This window comes from Erinaceus europaeus, chromosome 18, assembly GCF_950295315.1.
Source record: "Erinaceus europaeus chromosome 18, mEriEur2.1, whole genome shotgun sequence".
Lineage (NCBI taxonomy): Eukaryota > Metazoa > Chordata > Mammalia > Eulipotyphla > Erinaceidae > Erinaceus > Erinaceus europaeus.
The window spans coordinates 54,319,492-54,342,669 of NC_080179.1; the positions used below are offsets into that span (position 1 = coordinate 54,319,492).

Consider the following 23,178-nt stretch of genomic DNA (forward strand, 5'->3'; position numbering starts at 1 on the left):
TTTACCTCCTTTTTTTTTTTTTTGTTAACTGACTGGCAGTAATAAAAATTAAAGTGTCTTATTAAAATGCCAACAGAATTCAAGATGAGGATGCCAGTAGTACCCAACAGAGGCGGCAGCTGTTTAGGTATTGGAAGAATGCTTGCTTTCCTGCCTTTTTGAAAAATTAAAACATTTTTTTCTTTATTCTTTCCATTATTGTCTCTACTAGTTTTCAAAGTTTTGTTTCTAAATTACAGAGTTAATAAAGATGCTTCAGGGAGATCAACAAATAGCTATCAAAGCAGCACTGAAAATGAGCTGAAGTACTCTGAACCACGACCTTGGAGCAGTACAGATTCTGACAGCTCTCTCCGAAACTTCAAACCTGCTGTAACCAAAGCCAGCAGTTTCAGTGGGATTTCAGTTCTGACAAGAGGTGATAGCTCTGGAAGCAGCAAAAGCATAGGCAGGCTTTCAAAAACAGGTATAAAATATCTTTCTAGAGATCTTCAGTCAGAACATTTGTTTTCCTAATGTTGCCTTGGATCTTTATTATGTGACCTCTAAAATATAAGATTATATAAAGTATAATTCCACTGAGCATCTCCAAAGCACTTAAAACGTAATAGGTTTGTTGACCTTTGCTATTCATTCTGTACAAAAGATTTACAAACATTAAGTAAAATAATAATTCTCTTTTGTGTATACTTATATTCAGGGTGGTTCAGTGAAATGTCACACCTTGTTTGAGGGGCCAGAGGTGCCTGAAAGTTCTTCGTGGTGTTTATAATTAGGACTTCTTGCTTCTCACCTAAGATCATTTAGCACTGATTGCATACTCAGCTAATGCTGTTAATTATTGATTACAGTTTTAAATATATAGGTCTTCACTTGCCATTCAATCAAAGAATAAAGTTGCTGAGCTTTTTCTGAAGAATGAAAACTAATGAAAAATATTAGGGTTGGAGGATAGCATAGTGGTTATGCAAACAGCCTCTCAGGCATTGGACTCTGAGGTCCCAGGTTCAGTCCTGTGTATCACCATCAGCCAGAGATGAGCTTTACTTTTACCAGTGAACTAGTAAAAGAAAAAAAGAAAGAAAAATACTAAATATAATTATTATGAGTGAATAGAAATTTCAGTAATAGTCTCATTCCAGCTTTTTTTTTCTTTTAAAATATATTGACTCAACACTTTCTCTAATTAGTTTCACCAATAAAGTTATTCACATCTTCCTTAGGTTCTCCCCCACCCCCAACACACATATACCATAATGTTTCCCTCCTGATTGTGAGGAATGGGACTTGAACCTAGGCCTTTGCATATAGCAACATGGATGTTCTACCATGTACACCACTGCACTGCCCTGACAATATTATTTATTTATTTATTTATTTATTTTACTTATTTTCCCTTTTGTTGCCCTTGCTTTTTGTTGTTGTTGTTGTTGATGATGATGTTTTTAGATAGGACAGAGTGAAATGAAGAGAGGAGGAGGGGGAGACAGGGGGATCCAGGGTCTCGAACCAGGATCCTTATGCCAGTCCTTGCACTTCACGCCACATGTGCTTAACCCGCTGCACTACCACCCGACTCCCCCTGACAGTATTTTTTAAATTCATGACAGTAATCAGTGTTTTAAATCTGTATTGCTTTGTGAATTGTACTTGTTACCTTTTAAAATTATACTATGGACATTAAAAATCTTAGTGTATGGGCCAGGTGGTAGCTTACCCATGTTCAAGTTCCCAGTCTCCACCTGGAGAGAAGAACCTTCAGTATCAGTGGAACAGTGCTGCAAGCCAGCACACTATCCAGTGAGCCACCAGTGTTTTCCCTGGGTTTGCATGTTGCCTGCACAACAAAATCCATCTCTCCCAGGAGTTATTTTTTCCTTGTCTCTTCTTCTTCCCCTCCCCCTTTATTTTATTCATAGAGACAGAGAAATTGAGAGAAGAAAGGGGTAGGGTACGCAGGGTAAAGACAAAAGAGATACCTGTAGCATACAGGTATACAAGATACCTGAAACTGCTTCACTACTCATGCATCTACCCCTCTGTAGGACTTGAACCTGGCTCCTTATGTATGGTTTCACATGCACTCAACCTGATGTGCCACTGCCTGGCCCCATAGGGGAAAATTTTACTCTATGTTTTCCTAGGTATTATTCTAAAAAATAATATTAATGTAACTGTCTTTGGGAGGATGTGGGTAATGTGCTTTTTTTCTGTCTGTATCTGGTGTTGATAAACTGCCATAAGTTGCATGTTTTGGCTTCTCTAACAATTCGTGTAATCAATTTGCTGTGTTAAGCTTGTTCATAATGGGGGAAAGATAAGTACAAACAACCTATGCTTTTAAATGAAGTTGCATGTTACATACTGTAAATTTAATTATTACATATTGAAAACCTGCATTTTTATATGAGGCTTAAAAAATCCCTATTTTTCATTGCTCCTCCCCTAGGTTCTGAGTCTTCTGGTAGTGTAGGGTCATCTACGGGCTCTCTTTCTCACATCCAGCAGCCTCTTCCAGGTACAGCTCTCAGCCAGTCTTCTCATGGCGCGCCTATCGTCTATCCAACTGTCAGCACTCATAGTTCTCTTTCCTTTGATGGTGGCTTAAATGGGCAAGTTGCATCTCCTAGCACTAGCTTCTTTTTGCTTCCCTTGGAAGCGGCAGGCATACCACCTGGCAGTATTCTGATCAACCCACAAACAGGTTGGTATCCAAGAAAAAGGTGTTTGTTTCAGTTGAGCTGTTAGGAGTTATCTGAAAGCTAAAGAATACATAAAACTATATTGTCTGTGTTTGTCAACTTTTTGTTTTTCTTGAATAAGAAGCATTCTCTCTTGAACTGTAGTAAAAAACACTGAGAATAGCAAATGTTACTAAATATTTATAAGAAAGGTGTCTGGGAGGTGGTACAGTGGGTAAAGTGTTGGACTCTCAAGCATGAGGTCCTGATTTCAATCCCTGCAGTACATGTACCAGAGTGACATCTGGTTCTTGCTTTCTGTCTCCTTCTATCCCTCTTATTAGTAAATAAATAAAATGTTAAACTACATTTATAAGAACATATCACTTTTCCCCTTGTGACATCCCTGGCATCATCCTTTAGGCCAATTAATGACATAGCTATAATTAAAAAGCAGCTCATTTCCTAGAAATGAGACAGTCACTTTGAAAGTTTTACCCTGGTAAATGTAATACACACTTCTGAAGAAGGCAAAGGCATAACATTATTTATTATATAATGGAGAAACAACTGAAAAGTAATTACTCTTCTAAATATGAAATTGTTCTCTGAAAACTAAAATTAATCTTATTGGTAATAAAATAAAATGGTTCATCATTATTAATTAACATTGACAAGACAGATTCTTTGCAATTAGATAATAATTTGCCCTTATTGAATATTTACTATGTATCATTCTGTTAGGTGCTGTTATGCATCATAGTAACACTGTCTGTCATATGACACTTTTATATACAAGTAATGAAACTGAGCTTTAAATTAGAAATCTATAATACACTGTATTAATGATTATTGGGAAATAATGTAGAACGCACCACTCTTTTAGTAAATCAAATAAATTTTCAGTCTCTATACAAGATAACATAACCCAGTCATTTGGTAATATAGTGAAAAGACATCAAATCATTTGTAAACCTTCCTAATGCACAAATGAGGAAACTGGCTCACACAGCAGAATGAACAATTTACCATGCATGAGATCAGATTTGAGCTTCCAACATCATACAGAGCATCTGCGGGTACTTCATGAAAGGTGGAGTAATGTAGTTTCTGCAGGTCTGCAGGAGTCTCCCCCACTCTGCCTCTCTATCCCCCCCCAACCAGGCTTTTTACGTGGGCTTGATCCCTGCACTATGGATGATTCCACTGCTGCAGAAGCTAGCAGGCTCTCTCGTGAGCCTGCTTTCCCTTTCCATTCCATCTGTGTCATTGCTTTACTCTTCATGAACTTCCCCCCACAGTTAGGGATTGGGGTCTAGTTAATACTAATTGAAGTACTCTATGTGGCTCCTCTCTCACTCTCTATCTGAAGTTCAAAAATAGTTCACCAGGGCCAGGCGGTGGCACATCTGGTTAAGTGCTCACATAGCAATGCACAAGGATCCAGGTTCAAGTTCCTGGGCCCCACCTGCAGGGGAAAGCTTTATGAGTGGTGGAGCAGGGCTGCAGGTGTCTCTGTGTCTCTTCCACTCTATCTCTCCCTTTTGTCTCTATCCAATAATAAATAAATAAATGAAATATTTTTTTAAAAGTTGTTGGGGGCTGGGCGGTGGCACAGCGGGTTAAGTGCACATGGCATGAAGCAAAAGGACTGGCGTAAGGATCCCGGTTCGAGCCCCCAACTCCCCACCTGCAGGGATGTCACTTCACAGGTGGTGAAGCAGGTCTGCAGGAGTCTTTCTCTTCCCCTTCTCTCTTGATTTCTCTGACCTATGCAGCAACAACGATAAGCAACAAGGGCAATAAATGGCCAAAAATAGCCTTCAGGGGCAGTGGATTCATAGTGCAGGTACCAATGATAACCCTGGAGACAAAAAATAAAGTAGTTGACCAAGAGTGGTCAGTGTCCTGGTAAGCACTCTTCCCCCCCTTCCAAAAAAACCCCCAAAAACTAGCATATGAGCATTTCTTTGTTTTTAATAGTTTTTGAAACATGGCTTGGTGCATTCTGAGGCTTAATGCAGTGGATAATGGCATTGGACTCTGAGGAATGTGGTCCAGAGTTCTGTCCCCAGCAGCACATTTGCCATGGGGATGCTCTTGTTATTTATATTGGTAATTCCTAAAATTAAAAAAAAAAATGGCTCATAGCTTACTACCTTTAGATTTCCTTTGTATCTTCTAGTGTAAAATACTGAACATTTGTTTTGTTTATACAAATTAAATTAACAGGGTGTGAGAGACAACATAAGGGTTATGCAAACAGACTCTCATGCTTGAGGCTCCAAGTTCTCCAGTTCAGTCCTCCACATCACTGTGAGCCAGAGCTGAGCAGTACCCTGGTTAGGAAAAAGTAATTTAAAAAGAAAGAAAGGGGAGGAAATTAAATTAACATAAAACCTTCAGAAATTCAGTTTTTGCTTAATAAAAATTAGCCTTCTCTAGTTCTGTTACATTATTAAGCTTCCTGTCCTTTGCTTTTTGAGAACAAAACAACTTACAACATAGCCATTGTCTTTCAGATAATTCCTAACACTTTAAATATGTTTTTACCCATATTCTTTTCCCCCAGAATTCTTAGCAGTTAATACTTTATATAATATCCCACCCCTAGAAATTCACCATTTTAAAAGCAATTCAGGAAATTATTTTTGAATTTCTTTTAAATGACCTAGTATAAGGGGAGAAAAAAAAAATACCAGACTTTGAATCTATTTTTTTTGAATAATTGACAAATATTTTTTTTAAATATTCCTTTTTTTGTTGCCCTTGTCTTTATTGTTGTAGTTATTATTATTGTTGTAGTTATTGATGATGTTGTTGGATAGGACAGAGAGAAATGGAGAGAGGAGAGGAAGACGGGGAGAGAAAGACACCTTCAGACCTGTTTCACCGCTTGTGAAGCAACTCTCCCTGTAGGTGGGGAGCCGGGGTTCGAACTGGGGTCCTTACACTGGTCCTTGCATGTGCTTAGCCTGTGCCACTACTGCCTGACTCCCTGAATCTATTTTTTATTAATAGTAATTTAATTTTGATTTTAAAAAAAATTACAAGTTAGCGGGGGCACAATTCCACACCTTTCTCACCATGAATGTCAGTTGTGATACTGTGTGACATTTATTTTCTTTTTGTTCTCTATTTGTGAGTTATTTTCTCACAATAAAAATATTTTAGGAGGTGGGAATATAGCTCAGCCAGGTAGGACAACTCACTTTACTATGTGCAATGCCCCAGGATAGAGCCTCAACAGCACATGGAAGTTTCATGGAACTTGAGGAGTTACTACAGTTGGTGTAGTGCAGTGATGTGACTCCTGTTTATGTCTGTTTACCGTGAAAAGAGCTTTTAAAAATTTTATATATATATATCCAACCAGGAGTGGTAGAATCTCATGCACTAGACCCCCCAGTCCACAGACGTACAATTGCATATAGAACTGATGAGATGTATTAAACCTGGTAAGGCGCCTCCTTCAGCATGTACTTGACCCTGGTTGAAGTCCTGGCCCCCGTGGCACTGACAGTGCTGTAGTGTTGTAGTGGATCTCCCTTTCTTTACAGGGAAAGTAGAAAAATTGTCCCATAGTGGTTAAGCTCCAGTGATGATCAAAAAGTTGAATCTGTGTAAAGAAGGATTTCGTGTAGTTACTTAAAATATCTATTCTCCTTCCATTCTAACTAATAAATGGAACAAGCCTCAAAATCAGTTCTAAAGTTCTCTCTAGTATTTTCTTCTAACTTGTTAGTAAAGCTTACTGGAATTGAAATTATTTTAGAAAATCATTTCACCTTTTAACCATCTGGGGGTGAAAGTTTTGCAGAGAATTGAGAAATTTTACACATATATCAACAATTTTATTTATTGTAAATCATTAATGCTCCCAGTAAAAATATTTTTAAAACAAGTTATAAGTTAAAGATACTATCATCAAATCCATAATTTGAATTTTGAAGTTGTCATCAATTTTGATTTCCATTCAGTTTCAATTTTGTTTGCATTGTGGACTGTAAATGAGATTTACAAATTTGCCACTACCTAGTAGAAACTAATTGATAATTTAATTGATATTCCAAAGTCATGCATTTCTTTTTTTGAAATTAATATTTATTTCTGCACAATAGGACCACAGTCCCATAACTGGTTTTCTTGAACAACATGAGTGTCAGAATTTTTCAGAAATACTTTGTATTACTAACATAACTTCAGGGAGTCTGGCGGTAGCACAGTGGGTTAAGTGCATGTGGCGCGAAGCGCACGGACCTGCGTAAGGATCCCGGTTCGAGCCCCCAGCTTCCCACCTGCAGGGGAGTCGTTTCACAGGCAGTGAAGTGGATCTGCAGATGTCTTTCTCTCCCCCTCTCTGTCTTCCCCTCCTCTCTCTCTTTCTCTGTCCTATCTAACAATGACGACATTGCTAACAACAATAGTAACTACAACAATTAAGAAAAGAAAGGCAACAAAAGGGAAAATAAATATTAAAAAATAAAAATAAATAGATACAAATAAAATAACTTTAACAGGTTCTGTATCAACACACATAGTAACACAGTGCAAGAAAATCTTTTTAAAGGCTTTATTGAGAGAGGAGAAGGGGAGAGAAGAACTAGAGCACCACTCTTCCATATGTAGTTTCAGAGGTCAGACCTAGAGTTCTGACATGGAACCCCTGCAGCCCCTCAGCTGTGCCATCTCTCCCACCCACAGATTTCTTCGTGGCTGAAAAAATAAGCACTGTTAAGCCTCATGCCAAGTCTTGGTTTACTTCTCCAGCTAAGAAAATCTCTTCTCAGAAATTGATACTTTTAGAGTTATGAATAAAGATTGTTGACATGTTCTAAACTGTTAACAGAATGATCTGTTTTCAACTCTATTGTAAATGATTTCTCCCTTTTAAATTTTTCAGGTCAGCCCTTCATAAATCCAGATGGCAGTCCAGTTGTGTATAATCCTCCTGTGACTCAACAACCAGTTAGAACCCAAGTGCCTGGACCTCCACAGCCATCTCTGCCACCCCCACCACCTCAGCAAGCAGCGAATCACATTTTCTCACAGGTGCACATATCCATGATTACGAGAGTTTACCTTGAAGAGCTTTTCAGCATATATGTGTATATTTTTTTCTTTTTTAAGGCAGGTTGATTATGTTTGAGAGGGTTTCATGTGAGGTAGAGACAAGTCAGAGCAGCATTTTGGTGAATGTGGTGTTGGGTATTAAATTGCAATCCTCAGGCATGTAAGTTTAGTGTCTTACCAGTCGAGCCATCTCCCCTAGCCACCCACACATAGTAATATATTTTGGAAGAAGGGAACTTTTTATCTCATGAAGCTGTGTGTTGGATATTATATCCCCATTTCACAAAAGCAAGAAATAGGTAAGCGGAATACTAACAAAACTAAGATTATTCCCCCATTAAACACAGAGTCAACGGATTAAGTAATTAGAAGGAGAAAAAAAAACTGAGTAGGCACTCTTCATCCCATCTACTTTTGAAAGATAGAGGCAGTTCAAGCCCCTGGTCCCCACCTGCAGGAGGAAAGCTTCACAAGTGGTGAATTAGGGCTCCGGGTGTCTCCCTCTCTCTCTCTCTCGCCCTCCCCTCTCAGTTTCTTTCTGTCTCTACCTAGTAACAAACTTAAAAAAAAAAATTGTACTCATGAAAGATAGAGGCATACATCAAGATAGTTCATCTGGAAAGTGGCCTGCTTTGAGCCCAGACTCCAATGCATTAGGGGCAATTATGCTATGTGTATCTGTCTGTCTCATTTTCTGAAAAAGTAAGCGAAGTAGAATAAAGCCCTGGTGATGCGGAAGGAAAGAGGTAGTGAGGGAAGGAAACATTGTTTTACACAAGGACTAGGGTCCAAATCCTGGGTCTCCATATGCAAGAGGGAAAGCTTCATGAGTGGTGAAGCAGGGCCTCAGGTGTCTCTACCTCTCTTTCCTCCTTCCATTTCAGTTTGTCTCATAAAATAATATAAAATGGAATAAATAAAAGAAAAGAGAGAAAGAGAGAAACTAAGAGTGGTGTGGAGATAGCAAGGGAAAGAGGCAGAGGGACACTTGCAGCCCTGTTTCTCCACTTGTGGAGATTCCCCCCTGTGATGGGGACCAGACATTTGAGCCTCAGTCCTTACACATTGTAATATGTGTTCTTAACCAGATATGCCACTGCCTGACACCCAGAAGGAAACATTCTAAGTTAAATGAATTTATTTAAATATCTTGCATTAATATATACATATTCACATCAGTCTTTTCTTCTGTACAAGTTACTCCTCAGGGAAATGGATAACAGTATAACTGTTTTCATTTTACTTAAAAAAAACTTTTATGTGCCACATAGCAGAGATAATTTAGACAGTTAATTACACTGCTCTTTGCTTGTAAGTCAGTCTACATTTCCCACTGGTGAAAGCATGCCAAGTAATGTGAAAGAAGTATGGTGATAGGCACCAGAGAAATGATCAAGTGGATAAGGCATATGGCACATGCCTTTCCATGCATGAGGCCAGGTTAGAGCCCCAGCACCAGGAGTAAAGTATCATGGCCGTGGGAAAGATAAGGTCTCCCAGGAGCAGTGGAATTATACAGTATAAAGTCCAATGAAGCCCTGGGTGCAAAAACAAGAAGGAACTTAGTTTGATTTAGCATAGAGACGCAAATTTAATGAAGGTTTCATATCCTAGGAAGGTGGCACAGTGAATTAGCATTGAAACCTCAAGTATGAGATTCTAAGTTCTTTCCCCCCAATGTACATGCCAGAGTAATGCGCAGGCCTCCCCTCCCCCCACAATAAAATTAATCTTAAAAAAAAAAATCTTGAGTATGTCAAATTCCACAGCTGAATTTCCTAACATCGTTTCAAGCATTTTCCGCTAGGTACTGACATACTGATATGCTGAAAGACCTGGGTTCAAGCCCCCTAGTACTCTTGTGTTAATTCTGAGCAAACAAAAGCTCTTGTTTAATCTGACATTTATGTTGTAGCTCTTAGAGAAAGTTGTGTCTTTATTGTCTGACTGCTTCTGACTGGAACTTCTGGAGCTGCTGCATCTTGCTTAGTCTTAGATGTGTTGTCTGCCCTTCATTAGGGAGCTTGCTTATTTCTAGTGATGAGGTTTGTGAAGAACCAGTTACTACTGGTGCAGATGCATCATTTTTCACTGTTTGTCTGTTTTGTAGTTTACTTTAATTCTAGTTTTTGTGTTTGTCATTCTAACTAACCTAAACCTCTCAATTTTTAGAAAGTAATATGCTGATTTTGTTTTAAAAGTACAGCTCTTCACTATGTATCTTTGTCACTATAAGAATTTCTTCTTATTTATATTATTCCTAAGACAATCTTATTCAGTTAATTTTGAATTTTTTAAAGTATAATCTTTGGCATTATTTTGCATTGGGGGATATATATATATATATATCAGAGCATCATCACTCTGACATATGATGCCAGGTTTGGAACTCATGCATGAGAGTTCAGTTCATTGTGCCACCTACTGAAACCTTCCTTACTTTTGAAAGCAAGTTAAAAATGATAAAACTACTTTAGTGTCCACTACCACTTACCTTAACCTGATTACCATCTACAAAGTGAATGGTGATAGTGTTTAAACAAATATGTACAAGCCCGTTTATAATAGGCTTTATAAATATAAATGGGGAAACTAAATCAGGTAACAGTGTCTTCCTATGGATGGCCAGCTCTAGTCCCAATTTAAATAGCTAATTGTAAGATGTTTCAGTTATTATTTTTTTTATTTCATTGACATCAGTGGTGGTGTGCAATTCTTTTATTTTTTATTTTTTAAATCTTTATTTGTTGGATAGAGACACTTAGAAATTGAGAGGGGGCAGGGGTAGATAGCATAATGGTTATGCAAAGAGACTCTTGCCTGATGCTCCAAAGTACCAGGTTCAAGCCCCCGTACCACCATAAGCCAGAGCTGAGCAGTGCTCTGGTAAAATAAAAAGAAAAAAAGAAATTGAGAGGGGTGGTCCAGGAGGTGGCGCAGTAGATAAAACATTAGGCTCTCAAGCATGAGATTCCAAGTTTAACCCCTGGCAGCACATGTACTAGAGTGATGTCTGGTTCCCGTGTGTTCTTTCTCTCTCTCTCTCTCCCTCTCTCTCTCTCCCTCTCCCTCTCCCTCTCTCCCTCTTTCCCTCTCTCTCCTATCTTTCTCATGAATAAATAAATTCTTAAAAAAAAGAAAGAAAGAAATTGAGAGGGAAGGGGGTGACAGAGGGAGAGAGACGGTTACCTGCAGCACTGCTTCACCACTTGTGAAACTTTCCCCATGCAGGTGGGGACCAGGGGCTTTAACCTAGGTCCTTGCACACCGTAACATGTGTGCTCAACCAGGTGCACCACCACCTGGCCCCAGGTGGTGTGCAGTTCTGTGATGGGAGCTTTCAGCTATTTTTACTTTTCAGTCTTTCCACCATTCTGTAAATCTCAGAGACTTAGGTCTAGTTACTGGAGTGACTTGGAGATCAACAGTAAGCCGCCCTCCTAATTATATTTCCAGAGAAGATATTTAGGTATTTTATCTGTGACTGTAAAGTATATAATAAAGCTATTCTTTTTATGTGATGCAGGGATTGAACCCAAAGCCTTATGCAAGATAGGCATGTACTCTACCACTGAGCTACCTCTACAGCTAGTGTTTCTCTTCGAATCCAGTATATACTCCAATTTACACCACTGTCATGTGTTAGCTTTATGTTGAGTACATGCAGCAACCTTGTGAAAATGCCTCCTTTCTACTACCTGGTATAGATTATGTCTTCAATAAATGTTTCTTGTCCTAAAAGTGAATCTCCCTAACATTCTACATAGATTCCTAATGTTGCTATTATTTTTCAGACTTATATGGTCATCACATTTGGAAATTGCTATTCAAGTTAAATTACAAGCTGTATCTTAAAATAACTTGACACTTTTTGAAGCGTTATATTTTATTGCAGGAAGGTTATTTTGATCTGGGGACAACTTTACTAACTTTGTGAAATATTTTTAAAAATCACTTTTATTCTGAAAAAAAAAAAAAACAGCATACCAGCATAATGAATCTTTTTTTTTTTAAGAAAAGAATAGCATAAGAGCTTCAGAAATCTTGAAAAATGATAGGTCACTAAAATATGAAAATGATTTTTTTGCCCAGATTACTCTAGTAGTAGTATACATTTACAGAGACTCTTTTTAAAATCTTTAACCATGTTAATCTGTAATTATAATAGGTTTATATTTAAGCATATTTTTATCTAATTAACTAGCTATTGAATTCATACATGAGTATGTCAGAAGCCATTTGGGAAGAGTAAAATTATATATATATTTATTTATTTTTACATATCTTAGCAATCAGCTGTCTTTTAGCTTTCACTAAAAACCTTTAATAAATATTTTTCTTTTCTTGTCATGGGGCTTCACCACTCCACTCCTTTAAGATAGGAGAGGTCAAAAGACAGACATATAAGACAGCGTAGCACCAAATCTTCCTCCAATATAATAATAGGCCCTGACTTAACTGGATTCCACAACTGCACACTACTTCTTTGTGACAGGAAAACCAGACCTATGCAAACTGTTAGTTTTACCTGTCATCTCATTCTGACCCTGTGATAATGATCAAGATGATCTTTCTTCCTCTTCCTCCTCCTCCCCCCTCCCACTCCTCCATCTTCATCTTATTGATTTATTAACGAATGTGGTAGAGAGACAGAACCAGGTAGCATTTGTTATGTGTGCTGCTAGGGATCATGCTCTGTACCTTGTGCTTTATATAGTCCAGTGCTTTATCTACTGTGCCACCTCCCAGACTTCAGTACTTTGAATCATTAAATTAGTTTCCCCTTTTTCAGTCCCTCCTTCATAGCATTAACTTATTTTTTAAATATTAACAGACTATAGAAATGATAGACATGGGGGCTGGGTGGTGGCACACCTGGTTAAACGCACATGTTACAGTGCATAAGGACCCAGTTTCAAGCCCCCAGTCCCCACTTGCAGGGGGGTAGGCTTCACAAGTGGTGAAGCAGATCTTCAGTTGTCTCTGTCTCTCTCCCTATCACCCTTTCCCTCTCAGTTTCTGACTATCTCTATCCAGTAAGTAAATAAAGATAATGAAAAAAGGAAATTATAGACATGTTATGGGTTGGGAGGTAGTACAGTGGACCTGGCATTACATGTGCCAGAGTAATGCTCTGGTTCTGTCTCTCTCATTAATAAACAAACATAGGGGGGTCAGCCGATAGCACAGCGGGTTAAGCGCATATGGCACAGAGCGCAAGGACTGGAGTAAGGATCCCAGTCCAAGCCCCCGGCTCCCCACCTGCAGGGGAGTCGCTTCACAGGCCACCGGTAAAGCAGCTCTGCATGTGTCTTTCTCTCCCCCTCTCTGTCTTCCCCTCCTCTCCATTTCTCTCTGTCCTATCCAACAACGAACAACATCAGCAACAACAATAATAACCACAACAAGGCTACAACAACGAGGGCAGCAAAAGGGGGAAAAATGGCCTCCAGGAGCAGTGGATTCATGGTGCAGGCACTGAGCCCCAACAATAACCCTGGAGGCAAAATAAAAATAAATAAAAAACATAGATATTCAAAGTCAACTTAATTGCTACATTTTTTTAAAAATGTGTTGCTTATGAGGGAGTTATTTTTCTCAAGAGACATAGAGAAGTTAAAAGTACCATTCCAGTACATGTGCTGTTAGCTATCAAACCAGAAACCTCAGACATGCAAGTTGAGTTATAACCCCTACTGCACTACAGGTTTTTTTTTTATTCCCTTTTGTTGCCCTTGTTGTTTTATTGTTGTAGTTATTATTGTTGTTGTCGTCGTTGTTGGATAGGACAGAGAGAAATGGAGACAGGAGGGGAAGACAGAGAGGAGGAGAGAAAGATAGACACCTGCAGACCTGCTTCACCGCCTGTGAAGTGACTCCCCTGCAGGTGGGGAGCCGGGGCTCGAACCGGGATCCTTATGCCGGTCCTTGTGCTTTGCGCCACCTGCGCTTAACCCGCTGCGCTAACTACAGTTGTTTTTAAGATTTTCTTTTCCTCTAAAAATTCCCTTTTGTATGCCAGTGATGGTGTACCTGGTTTCACAAGGATCCAGGTTCAAGCCCTTCGTCCCCGTCTGCAGTTGCTGTAGGTATCTCACTCCTTCTATGTCTCTTTTTTCCCCGTCTTATCACAAGAAAGAAGGAGGAAGGGAAGAAAGGAAAGAGAAATTGAATTCATTGTGCAAGCACAAAGCCGCAACAATAAATGTAGTGGTACATAAATGTGCTATACTTATTTTCAAAAGTTCCCCTTTAACTAAATATACTCTTGCTAATCTGTAGGTTTTAGGAGCAGGGAATTAGGACCATATTTTAATCTCAGATTGTCATCTAGAGATACTGTGTAAAGTATTAGAACTGGCTCTTTGCTTTTGAATGAGAGAAACATTTGTAAAATGTTATAAAATGACATTTTTATATCATTTCTCTTGGCTGAACATCATGGCCACTTCACCAAATAGCAGGAGGAGTAGTAAACTGTTGTTTGCATTACTTTTGTCCAAAATACAACTTTAGGAACAGACTAAAAAACACTGAAATAGAATGTAATTTATGACCAAATTATTTTTGAGGAAGAGGCACCAAAATGAGTGATTTTCATGTTATTTAATTTTGATACTTGATTGTTAAGAATGACAGGAGATAAAGAAATAACATAACCTGAAACTTAAGAAGTGATGTAAACTGAAGAGTAATTAGTACTCTGCCTTGCCAGTTGTCTTCAAAGTCTTCTCAGAATACATTAATTACATAATATAAAATGTTCAATTTTACTTCCAAGTTCTAATGTGCCTTTAATCTTTATTTAAATAGTATCTCTAAATTGTGTAATGTAAAATGTTATGCTCTACTCAGTCTGCATTCTATTTATCACTATATGTGATTCATAATGACGACTCTGATATTTCTCTTCATGCTTTAGACATCTAATTTTCTTGAATCTCTTCTGTTCAATCATGCCTATTATTGATATACAGAACTATAACTCATCTTAAAATATAGGAAGTTTTTCTCTTTGGTTAGATTTGCTTACTAATTCTGACTCTTCTCCCTGTCTTCAGGACAACCTTGGAAATCAGTTTAGCCACATGAGTCTTGCCCGCCAACCACCTGCAGACGGTTCTGACCCTCATGCCACCATGTTCCAGTCCACTGTTGTTCTTCAGTCCCCACAGCAGCCTGGATATATCATGACTGCAGCTCCCCCACCACCACCACCCCCGCCGCCCCCACCACCGCCTCCTCTACCCACTGGACATCCAGTTCCTACTGCTAGTTTCTCTGTTTCTGGTCATCCTGTCACCCAGCCTGTGCTCCAGCAGCAGGGATATATTCAGCAACCCTCACCACAGGTACATTTTCTTTCTTGCTTGCCTCCTTCCTTCCTTTTTTTTTTTTTTTTTAAATTGTCCTTTCTTTCCCCTGGAAGGTTCTCTTAAAATCAGTTTTCAGTTTTTTTATCTTCATTTATTTAATGGATAGAGACAGCCAGAAATTGAGAGGAGGGAAGATAGGGAGGGAGAGAGACAGACACCTGCATACCTGCTTCACCATTCACAAAGCTTTCCCCCTGCAGTGTGATATAATCTATTTTTATGTATTTTCTTTCCAGGGGCTCAAACCTGGGTCCTTGTACACTATAATATGTGCGCTCACCCAGGTGTGCTACCACCCGGCCCCCAATTTTATCTTTAGAAAGCTATTGCTCCTCTTCCTCATCATCGTCCTCATTCTCCCCCCACCCCCTTACCAGAGCACTGCTCAGCTTTGGCTGATGATGGTGCTTGGGATTGAACCTGGGAATTTGGAGTCTCAGACCCAAGAGTCTCTTTCCATAACCCTTATGCTATCTCCCCACTGCCCTAAAAAGCTTCTTTTTAACTTTGTTTGGAAATCTGCAGTGGTATTTAAGTAAACGTTGTAGTCTGTGCTAAACTGTCACTTTAGTTGGATGGTTAAACTATGTGAATTGGGGGCCTGGCGTAGCACAGAAAGTTAAGGACACATGGAACGAAGTGTTAAGGATTGGCTATAAGGATTCCGGTTCAAGCCCCTGGCTCCCTATCTACAGGGAGTCACTTCACATGCGGTGAAGCAGGTCTGCGGATGTCTATCTTTCTATCTCAATGTGCAGACATTGAGCCCCAGCAATAACCTTAAGAGTTTCATGGCTTTGGATTGCTTATTGAGCTGATTTCAATTAGTTTTTATACATGATCTGAGAAGGATCTGGTTTCATTCCTTTGAATGTATCTGTTTTATTACCAGTTGCTCACATATCAGTTGATCATATGTGGATTCCCACTTTTTTTTAAGAAGCTGAAAAATAAATTTTTTTAAATTTCATCTCAATAAGAGAAACAGTTTATATGTTTCTATTTAAGAGTAGACGCTCGTGGTCTGGGAGGTGGCACAATGGATACAGCATTGGACTCTCAAGCGTGAGGTCCTGAGTTCAGTCCCCAGCAGCACATGTAGCAGAGTGATGCCTGGTTCTTTCTCTCTCCCCTCCTATCTTTCTCATTAGTAAATAAATAAAATCTAACAAAACAAAAAAATAGACGCTCCATGATGAGTCTTACCACAATCAGGATTCCAAGCAATTTTAGAATTTCAAAATTAAAACTTTTATAGTCTTTGGACTCATAATTTATTTGTTCATGTTTATTTTTTCTCTGATTTTTGGTAATGATTTCTCTGTTTCCTTTTTTATGCTTATTTTTCAATAATCACAATTTGATAACAAATCAAAAGTTGCAGGTTTTTTGAAAAAAACTATTAGTGATTTAATATTGATTTACAAAATTTAGAACATAACAGGGTATAACTCCAAACCTTTCTCACCACCAGAGTTCTGTGTTCCCATTCCCTCCATTGGAAATTGCATTAGTTTGGGTGGGAGAGGGAGAGGGAGAGAGAGACATCGGCAGCACTACTTTGCTATTCATGAAGCTTCCCTGCTGCAGGGGAAACCAGGTCTTGAACCTGGATCATTGTGCGCTGCAATGTGTATGCTCAACCAGGTGTACGATCACCTGGCCCCTTCATTCATTTTTCTTTTCAAAACTCCCACTATCAATTTTGATGTTCTCTTAAAGTAATATGACCTAGTTTGGAGTAAAAAATGTATCACTCAATGATGTAGAAGGATGGGAGCCAGGTGGTGGCACACTTGGTTAAGCACACATGCTACAGTGTGCAAGGACCCAGGTTCGAGCCTCCAGTCCCCATCTGCAGGAGGGAAGCTTTTCAGGTGGTGAAGCAATATTGCAGGTGTCTCTCAGTCTCTCACTCTTTCTATCACCCCTTCCCCTCTCGATTCCTGGCGGTCTCTGTCCAATAAATAAATAAAGGTAATGCAAAAAAAAAAAAATGGTAGAAGGATATGGTATGTTAATGCATTATTTGAGGCTCAACTTTTCTAATTGAGTTACTTATAAAAAGAACAAAAAACCATTGAGGTCCTAAAGAATATTTATTTTCATTGGAAATCAGCTAAGCACAGAAACTCTAGGTCAGTAAAACCCCTAATTTTACTGCAGTATCCCTGTCCTTGAAACAGTACATATACATATGCATATACATGGTGCATATCATATAGCTATCTTTTCCTGTAGACTTTTCTGACAGTATCAGTAAGCAACAGGTAAATTCTGATTTTAGATGCTAACCACTATTGGACCATTAAGTATAAATGTATGTAGATAAATGATATATTTTTCTCTTCATTAAAAAATAAATATTACTTTCAAGAAAAAATTCTAACATTTTATATTTTTATCATAAATTTGCATGCCATACATGACAGCAGCAAACACAAATGAAAAGAGTAAAAGGAGTTACACTGTTACACAACTACTATATTTTACTTGCAGCTCCACACTGCCTTAAAGTAGACTGTAATAAGCTAAAGGTACTTAGCAAAGTCTCCAAAGAAATCACACTCACGGGGGTCCAGTGGTAGCACAGTGGGTTAAGTGCACATGGCGCAAAGCGCAGGACCGGAATAGGGATCCCAGTTTGAGCCCCCAGCTCCCCACCTGCAGGGGAGTCGCTTCAAAGGCCACCGGTGAAGCAGCTCTGCAGGTGTCTTTCTCTCCCCCTCTCTGTCTTCCCCTCCTCTCTCCATTTCTCTCTGTCCTAGCCAACAACGAGCAACATCAACAACAACAGTAATAACCACAACAAGGCTACAAGGGCAACAAAAGGGAAGGGGGAAAAAATGGCCTCCAGGAGCAGTGGATTCATGGTGCAGGCACTGAGCCCCAGCAATAACCCTGGAGGCAAAAAAAAAGAAATCACACTCACATGATTTACAGGGGTACAAATAAAACGGATGATGATTCTGTTGAATATAGGGCAAAGGAATTTTGGATTGAGCCTTCAACTATTTCTTTGGTATTTGTTTTGTAACAGAGTGGGGTAACTATGACCAGATATAAATCTACTCAATCATATGATTTGTGAATACATTGGCAGGTGTAATGTTTACATATTACATATTTATATTTGGAATAATTTTTCCAGTTAAATTTAAAACTGAAAAATGAGTGTTGGAAAGAATTATTTCATCATACTCTGATATTTCCCACAGAACAAAATTCCTATTGTAAGTAAATTTTACCTTTTTAAAGATTTATTTATTAATTAATAGGAGTGAGAACCAGAGCACCACTCTGGCACATGTAATGCTGGAAATTAAACTCGGAACCTCAGGCTTGAGAGTCTGGTGCTTTATCCAATTTACCATCTCTTGAGCCACAATTAAAATTAATATTTTGGGGGAGTTGGGTGGTAGTGCAGCAGGTTAAGTACACGTGGCGCAAAGCACAAGGACTGGCATAAGGATCCAAGTTTGAGGCCCCAGCTCCCCACCTGCAGGGGAGTCCCTTCACAAGCAGTGAAGCAGGTCTGAAAGTGTCTATCTTTCTCTCGCCGTCTCTGTCTTCCCCTCCTCTCTCCATTTTTCTCTGTCCTGCCTAACAACGACAGCATCAATAATAACAACAATAACTACAACAGTAAAACAATAAGGGCAACAAAAGTGAATGAATAAATAAATATTTAAAAAATTAATATTTTTCCCTCAATACTTTTCCTAGATACCAGCATGTTACTGTGCCCCAGGCCACTATCACTCCAGTCAACCTCAGTATCGTCAAGTCTCTTCTGTTCATTACAATTCACATCTAAACCAGCCACTGCCACAGCCTGCACAGCAGACAGGTGAGTAATGTTTCTGAATTCATGAATCTTTATCTGTGCATACTGTCGCCTCCTACCCCCATCTTTCTTCATCACTGTCTTTTTTTTTTTTTTTTAACCAGAGCACTACTCAGCTCTGGCTTATGGTGGTGTAAGGGTTTGAACCTGGGACTTTGGAGACTCGGGCATGAGAGTCTCTTTGCATAATCATTATTCTGCCTATCCCCGCCCTCAATGCTATCTTCATATTAAGGTATTTCCTCACTGCAGTGAGGAGATGTGAAGACATCATATGTCTCAATTATATGCATACATGAGAATGCAGATGGTGAGATTAAAATAGTAGGCACGTCTTACTAGCACCCTCCTGAAAATGCTGCTCTGTCATGTTTTCTTCATAATGGGTTGGGTGACATATGAAAAGATACTCCCGGACTTCCTGGTGCGCACTGCCATTGCAATTGAAACCTTTATTGTAGCCTAATAATCCACATATAAAAACAGTAATATCAGGGCACACTGAGTTAAGATGTCCTAAACAACTACCCATAAGAAAGTAATTTTGTTCAAGATTGTTCGTCCAGTAGAAATATCTTGGTGTCTTGGTATTTCAGTAAATATGCCTTCAAAAGAAATGATGTTCTTTTGAAAATGAAAATATTTTTGAAGAAAAAATAAAATATTGTTTTTCAGTTTTCTGGTTGTGTAGTAAAAGATAGTGTAAACCAAATGCAATCTAATACTTTGCTGTGAATATAGCTCACCTGGTAGCACTCAGGACTTACATGCCAAAGACTCAACCCCTGGCACCTCATGTACCAGAGTGGTGCTTTGGTTTCTCTTCCTCTCATGTGAAATACTCTGTCTCATAGGAAGTAAGTAAAATAATAGAATCTTTAATAAAAATTATTCATATATATATATATGAAAATTCATGTATTTTCCTGTTCAATTTTTTTTTTTTGCCTCCAGGATTATCTCTAGGGCTCAGTGCCCACACTACGAATCCACTGCTCCTGGAGGCCATTTTTTGCTGCCCTTGTTATTATTATTGTTGTTGTTACTGTATAGTACAGAGAGAGATTGAGGGGGTAAACAGAAAGGGAGAGAAAGATAGACACCTGTAGACTTGCTTCACCACTTGTGAAGCGACCTCCCCCCCCCCCCCCCGCAGGTGGGGAGCCAGTGGCTCAAACCAGGATCCTTCCACTGCCCATGTGTGCTTAATCCGCTAGGCTACAGCCCAGCTCCCTCCAGTTCAAATTTTTTAAGCAGTGAAAACAATTGTAACCTCAATGTATAAAACTGATTTAATTGATTAATTTCTCCCATATAGACATATACTTCTGCCCCACATAGTTTAATAAGGTATTTGTTTTTAATCCTTTCAGAACTATTAATGGTAAAAATTTGTATTGGCTTATTTGTGCCACTTTAGTAGCTAGTTGCTATCAGAGACTCAGACTATGTCAGCATAACTCACTTAGACCACATGAACCTCTACTTAGGTAATTTCTTTTTCTTGACATTGTGTAGAACTCTCAGGGGTTCTTCAATTTCAGGAGAAAGTTGTCTGCACTGGACAATATCATGAAAATTGTTCTTACTTGTGGTCCAGGAGATGGTACAGTAGATAAAGCATTAGACTCTCTAGCATGAGGTCCTGAGTTCAGTCCCTGGCAGCACATGTACCAGAGTGATGTCTGGTTCTCTCTTTTCCTGTTTTCCTCATAAATAAAGAAAATCTTTTTTTAAAAAAATTGCTCCTGCTCCTGTTCAAGTGTAGACTTTGGTCATTGCGGCTCATTTCCTTCCCTTCCCAGATGATATTCTTATTTATCACATCTGTTGGCTAACTTCCAGGTCCTTGATCTGTTATTTCTAGGAGTGTCTTTTCCAGATTTATTTTATTTGATAAGACAGAAATTGAGAGGGAGAGAGAAAAATAGACACTTGCTGACCTGTTTCACCACTCATGAAGCCTACCCCTTGCAGGTGGTGAGCTGAGGCTTGAACTTGGGTGCTTTTGCATGGTAATATGTGCTCTCAGCCAGGTTCACCACCACCCAGTCCCTATGAGTTGTCTTGCATTTAATAGATTCTGCCTCTTTTTTTGTTATTTGCCCTTTATCGTATATGTGAAAAGTGTTTTTCAGGGCAGGGGAGGTAGCATAATGGTGATGCAAAGAGACTCTCAAATTTAAAATTGATCATGTAATCAACTTAGAATTTGTCTTCTGCCTAAAAAACTTTTGGTACTAAATGACTTATTGTCATTTAGTAATCTTCAAATAATGTAAAGTAGTACATACTCTAATTTCAGGATAAGTAGGAAGATTGCTCACCTAGAAGAGGGAGTACCTTACCATTGTCAATTGGCACACTTTTAGCAACAGGAAGGGAATTCTGTAAATGTTGTAGTGGTACTATAGTGTGTGTGTGTGTGTGTGTGTGTGTGTGTGTGTGTGTGTGTGTATGTCCGTCCTTCCTTTCTCCAATTTTAGAATAAAAGGATGAAAAGGTTGCCAGAGGATTTAATACAATGGAAGCACATCATATTGCAAGGAGAGCTCTTGGGTTCAATCCCTGGCACAACCAATAGCCAGAGATCTGATGAAAAAAAAAAAAAAGTTGGCACTGCATGTGTACAAAGCCACCCCCATCACAGTAAAAAAAGAAAGAAAGAAGAGGGAGAGAGATGACATCAAAAGTTCTTTATACGTAGAAATATAAGTTAAGATATTGTTTACTAGCTTTAAATACATTTCTGTTTTGTTCTAAGAAAAATTATTTTCTGGGGCCAAGAAGATGGCTCAGCTCACATGCTGTGTTTTATCCCTAGAACCTCATATGTTAGAATAGTTCTCTGACTTTTTTCTCTTTCATAAAATAAAATCATTTGTTTTCTAGATTGTGGCTAATATTATAATTATTATAAAAGAATTTTATAGGGGCTGAGTGATAGCATAGAGTTAAGCTTACATAGTAGGAAGCACAGGGACCTGTGCAAGGATCCTGGTTCAAGCCCCTAGCTCCCCACCTGCAGGAGGGTCGCTTCACAGGCGGTGAAGCAGGTCTGCAGGTGTCTGTCTTTCTTTCCTCCCCCTGTCTTCCCCTCTTCTCTCAATTTCTCTCTGTCCTATCTAACAACAACAATAATATCAAAAGCAGTAACAATGGAGAAAGGATGGCCACAAGGAGCAGTGGATTCATCGTGCAGCCCCAGCAATAACCCTTAAAACAGCCAATGAATAAGACCATCATAGTGATTTTACTGACTCATTTCTCCCCAGCACTGCATGGGGGTGCCTATTAATGAAGCAAGCAAAGTTGCTTGTTCTGTTTTCTGTAAAATTATTTCTTTTCTGGGGCCAGGTGGTGGCTCACCTGGTTAAGTGCACACATTACAGTACACAATGACCCAGGTTCAAGTCCCTGGTCCCCACCTGCAGGGGGAAAGCTTCACAAGTGGTGAAGCAGGGCTGCAGGTGTCTTTGTCTCTCTCCCTCACTATCTCCCCCTCCTCTCTCAATTTCTCTCTGTTGCTATCCAATAAATAAATAAATGAAAATTATTTCTTTTCTGTAGCTAGTATTTTATTCCTCTTTATGGTCAGACTTCCTGTAAAATTAAAATTCTTTTGGTGCCAGGATCAAACTCAGGACCTTATAAATAGGAAGCATGTGCTCTGCCACTGAGCTCCACCTCCCAATCTGAAACATAATGCTTACAATATATATGTGTATATATATATATATTACAAAATGTATATATATATTTAATATGAACAGAAATTAAGAGAGGGAGAGAGAGACACTGGTACTACTGTTTCACCAGTTGTGAGACTTCCCCCTTGCAGGTGGGAACCTGGGACTGAACCCAGGTCCTCACACGTGGTATTATGTGTGTTCTATTGGGTGCACTATTACCCTGCCCCAAGATATTTACTTATTTTATTTCATGTGGAAACAGAGAAGAAGAATTGCACATATGAAAGGAAGTGAGAGGAGGGCAGGATACCACTTTGCTACCTCCAGTGTTAGGTATCCAGCTGGGCACCTTAATTATGAAAACCATGTGCTCTACCACCTGAACTATTTCCCCAAGCTGCCTGATTTAAGACAGATTTGGCCAGTGTACTTGCTCAGATGCTTCTAATTTTGATTGGTTTTGTTTGTTTTTGTTTTCCCACACACTCTGATTATCGTATAAAGGAAGG

At 39.0% G+C, this 23,178-nt stretch overlaps 1 protein-coding gene across 9 annotated transcripts in view; it reads left to right on the forward strand.

Moving 5' to 3' along the window:
• Positions 1-23,178, forward strand: part of R3HDM1 (R3H domain containing 1) — a 132,337-nt gene that overhangs the window by 67,634 nt on the left and 41,525 nt on the right. For 6 of the 9 annotated variants that reach the window (XM_007525021.2, XM_060178039.1, XM_060178038.1 and 3 more), the window contains 6 exons: positions 77-127; positions 240-466; positions 2,450-2,704; positions 7,585-7,733; positions 14,816-15,106; positions 18,857-18,980. In XM_007525021.2, coding sequence (XP_007525083.1) covers positions 77-127; positions 240-466; positions 2,450-2,704; positions 7,585-7,733; positions 14,816-15,106; positions 18,857-18,980 — 1,097 coding nt within the window. The remainder of the gene's footprint in view (positions 1-76; positions 128-239; positions 467-2,449; positions 2,705-7,584; positions 7,734-14,815; positions 15,107-18,856; positions 18,981-23,178) is intronic. The other 3 variants (XM_060178043.1, XM_060178044.1, XM_060178041.1) reach the window with 2 other exon arrangements.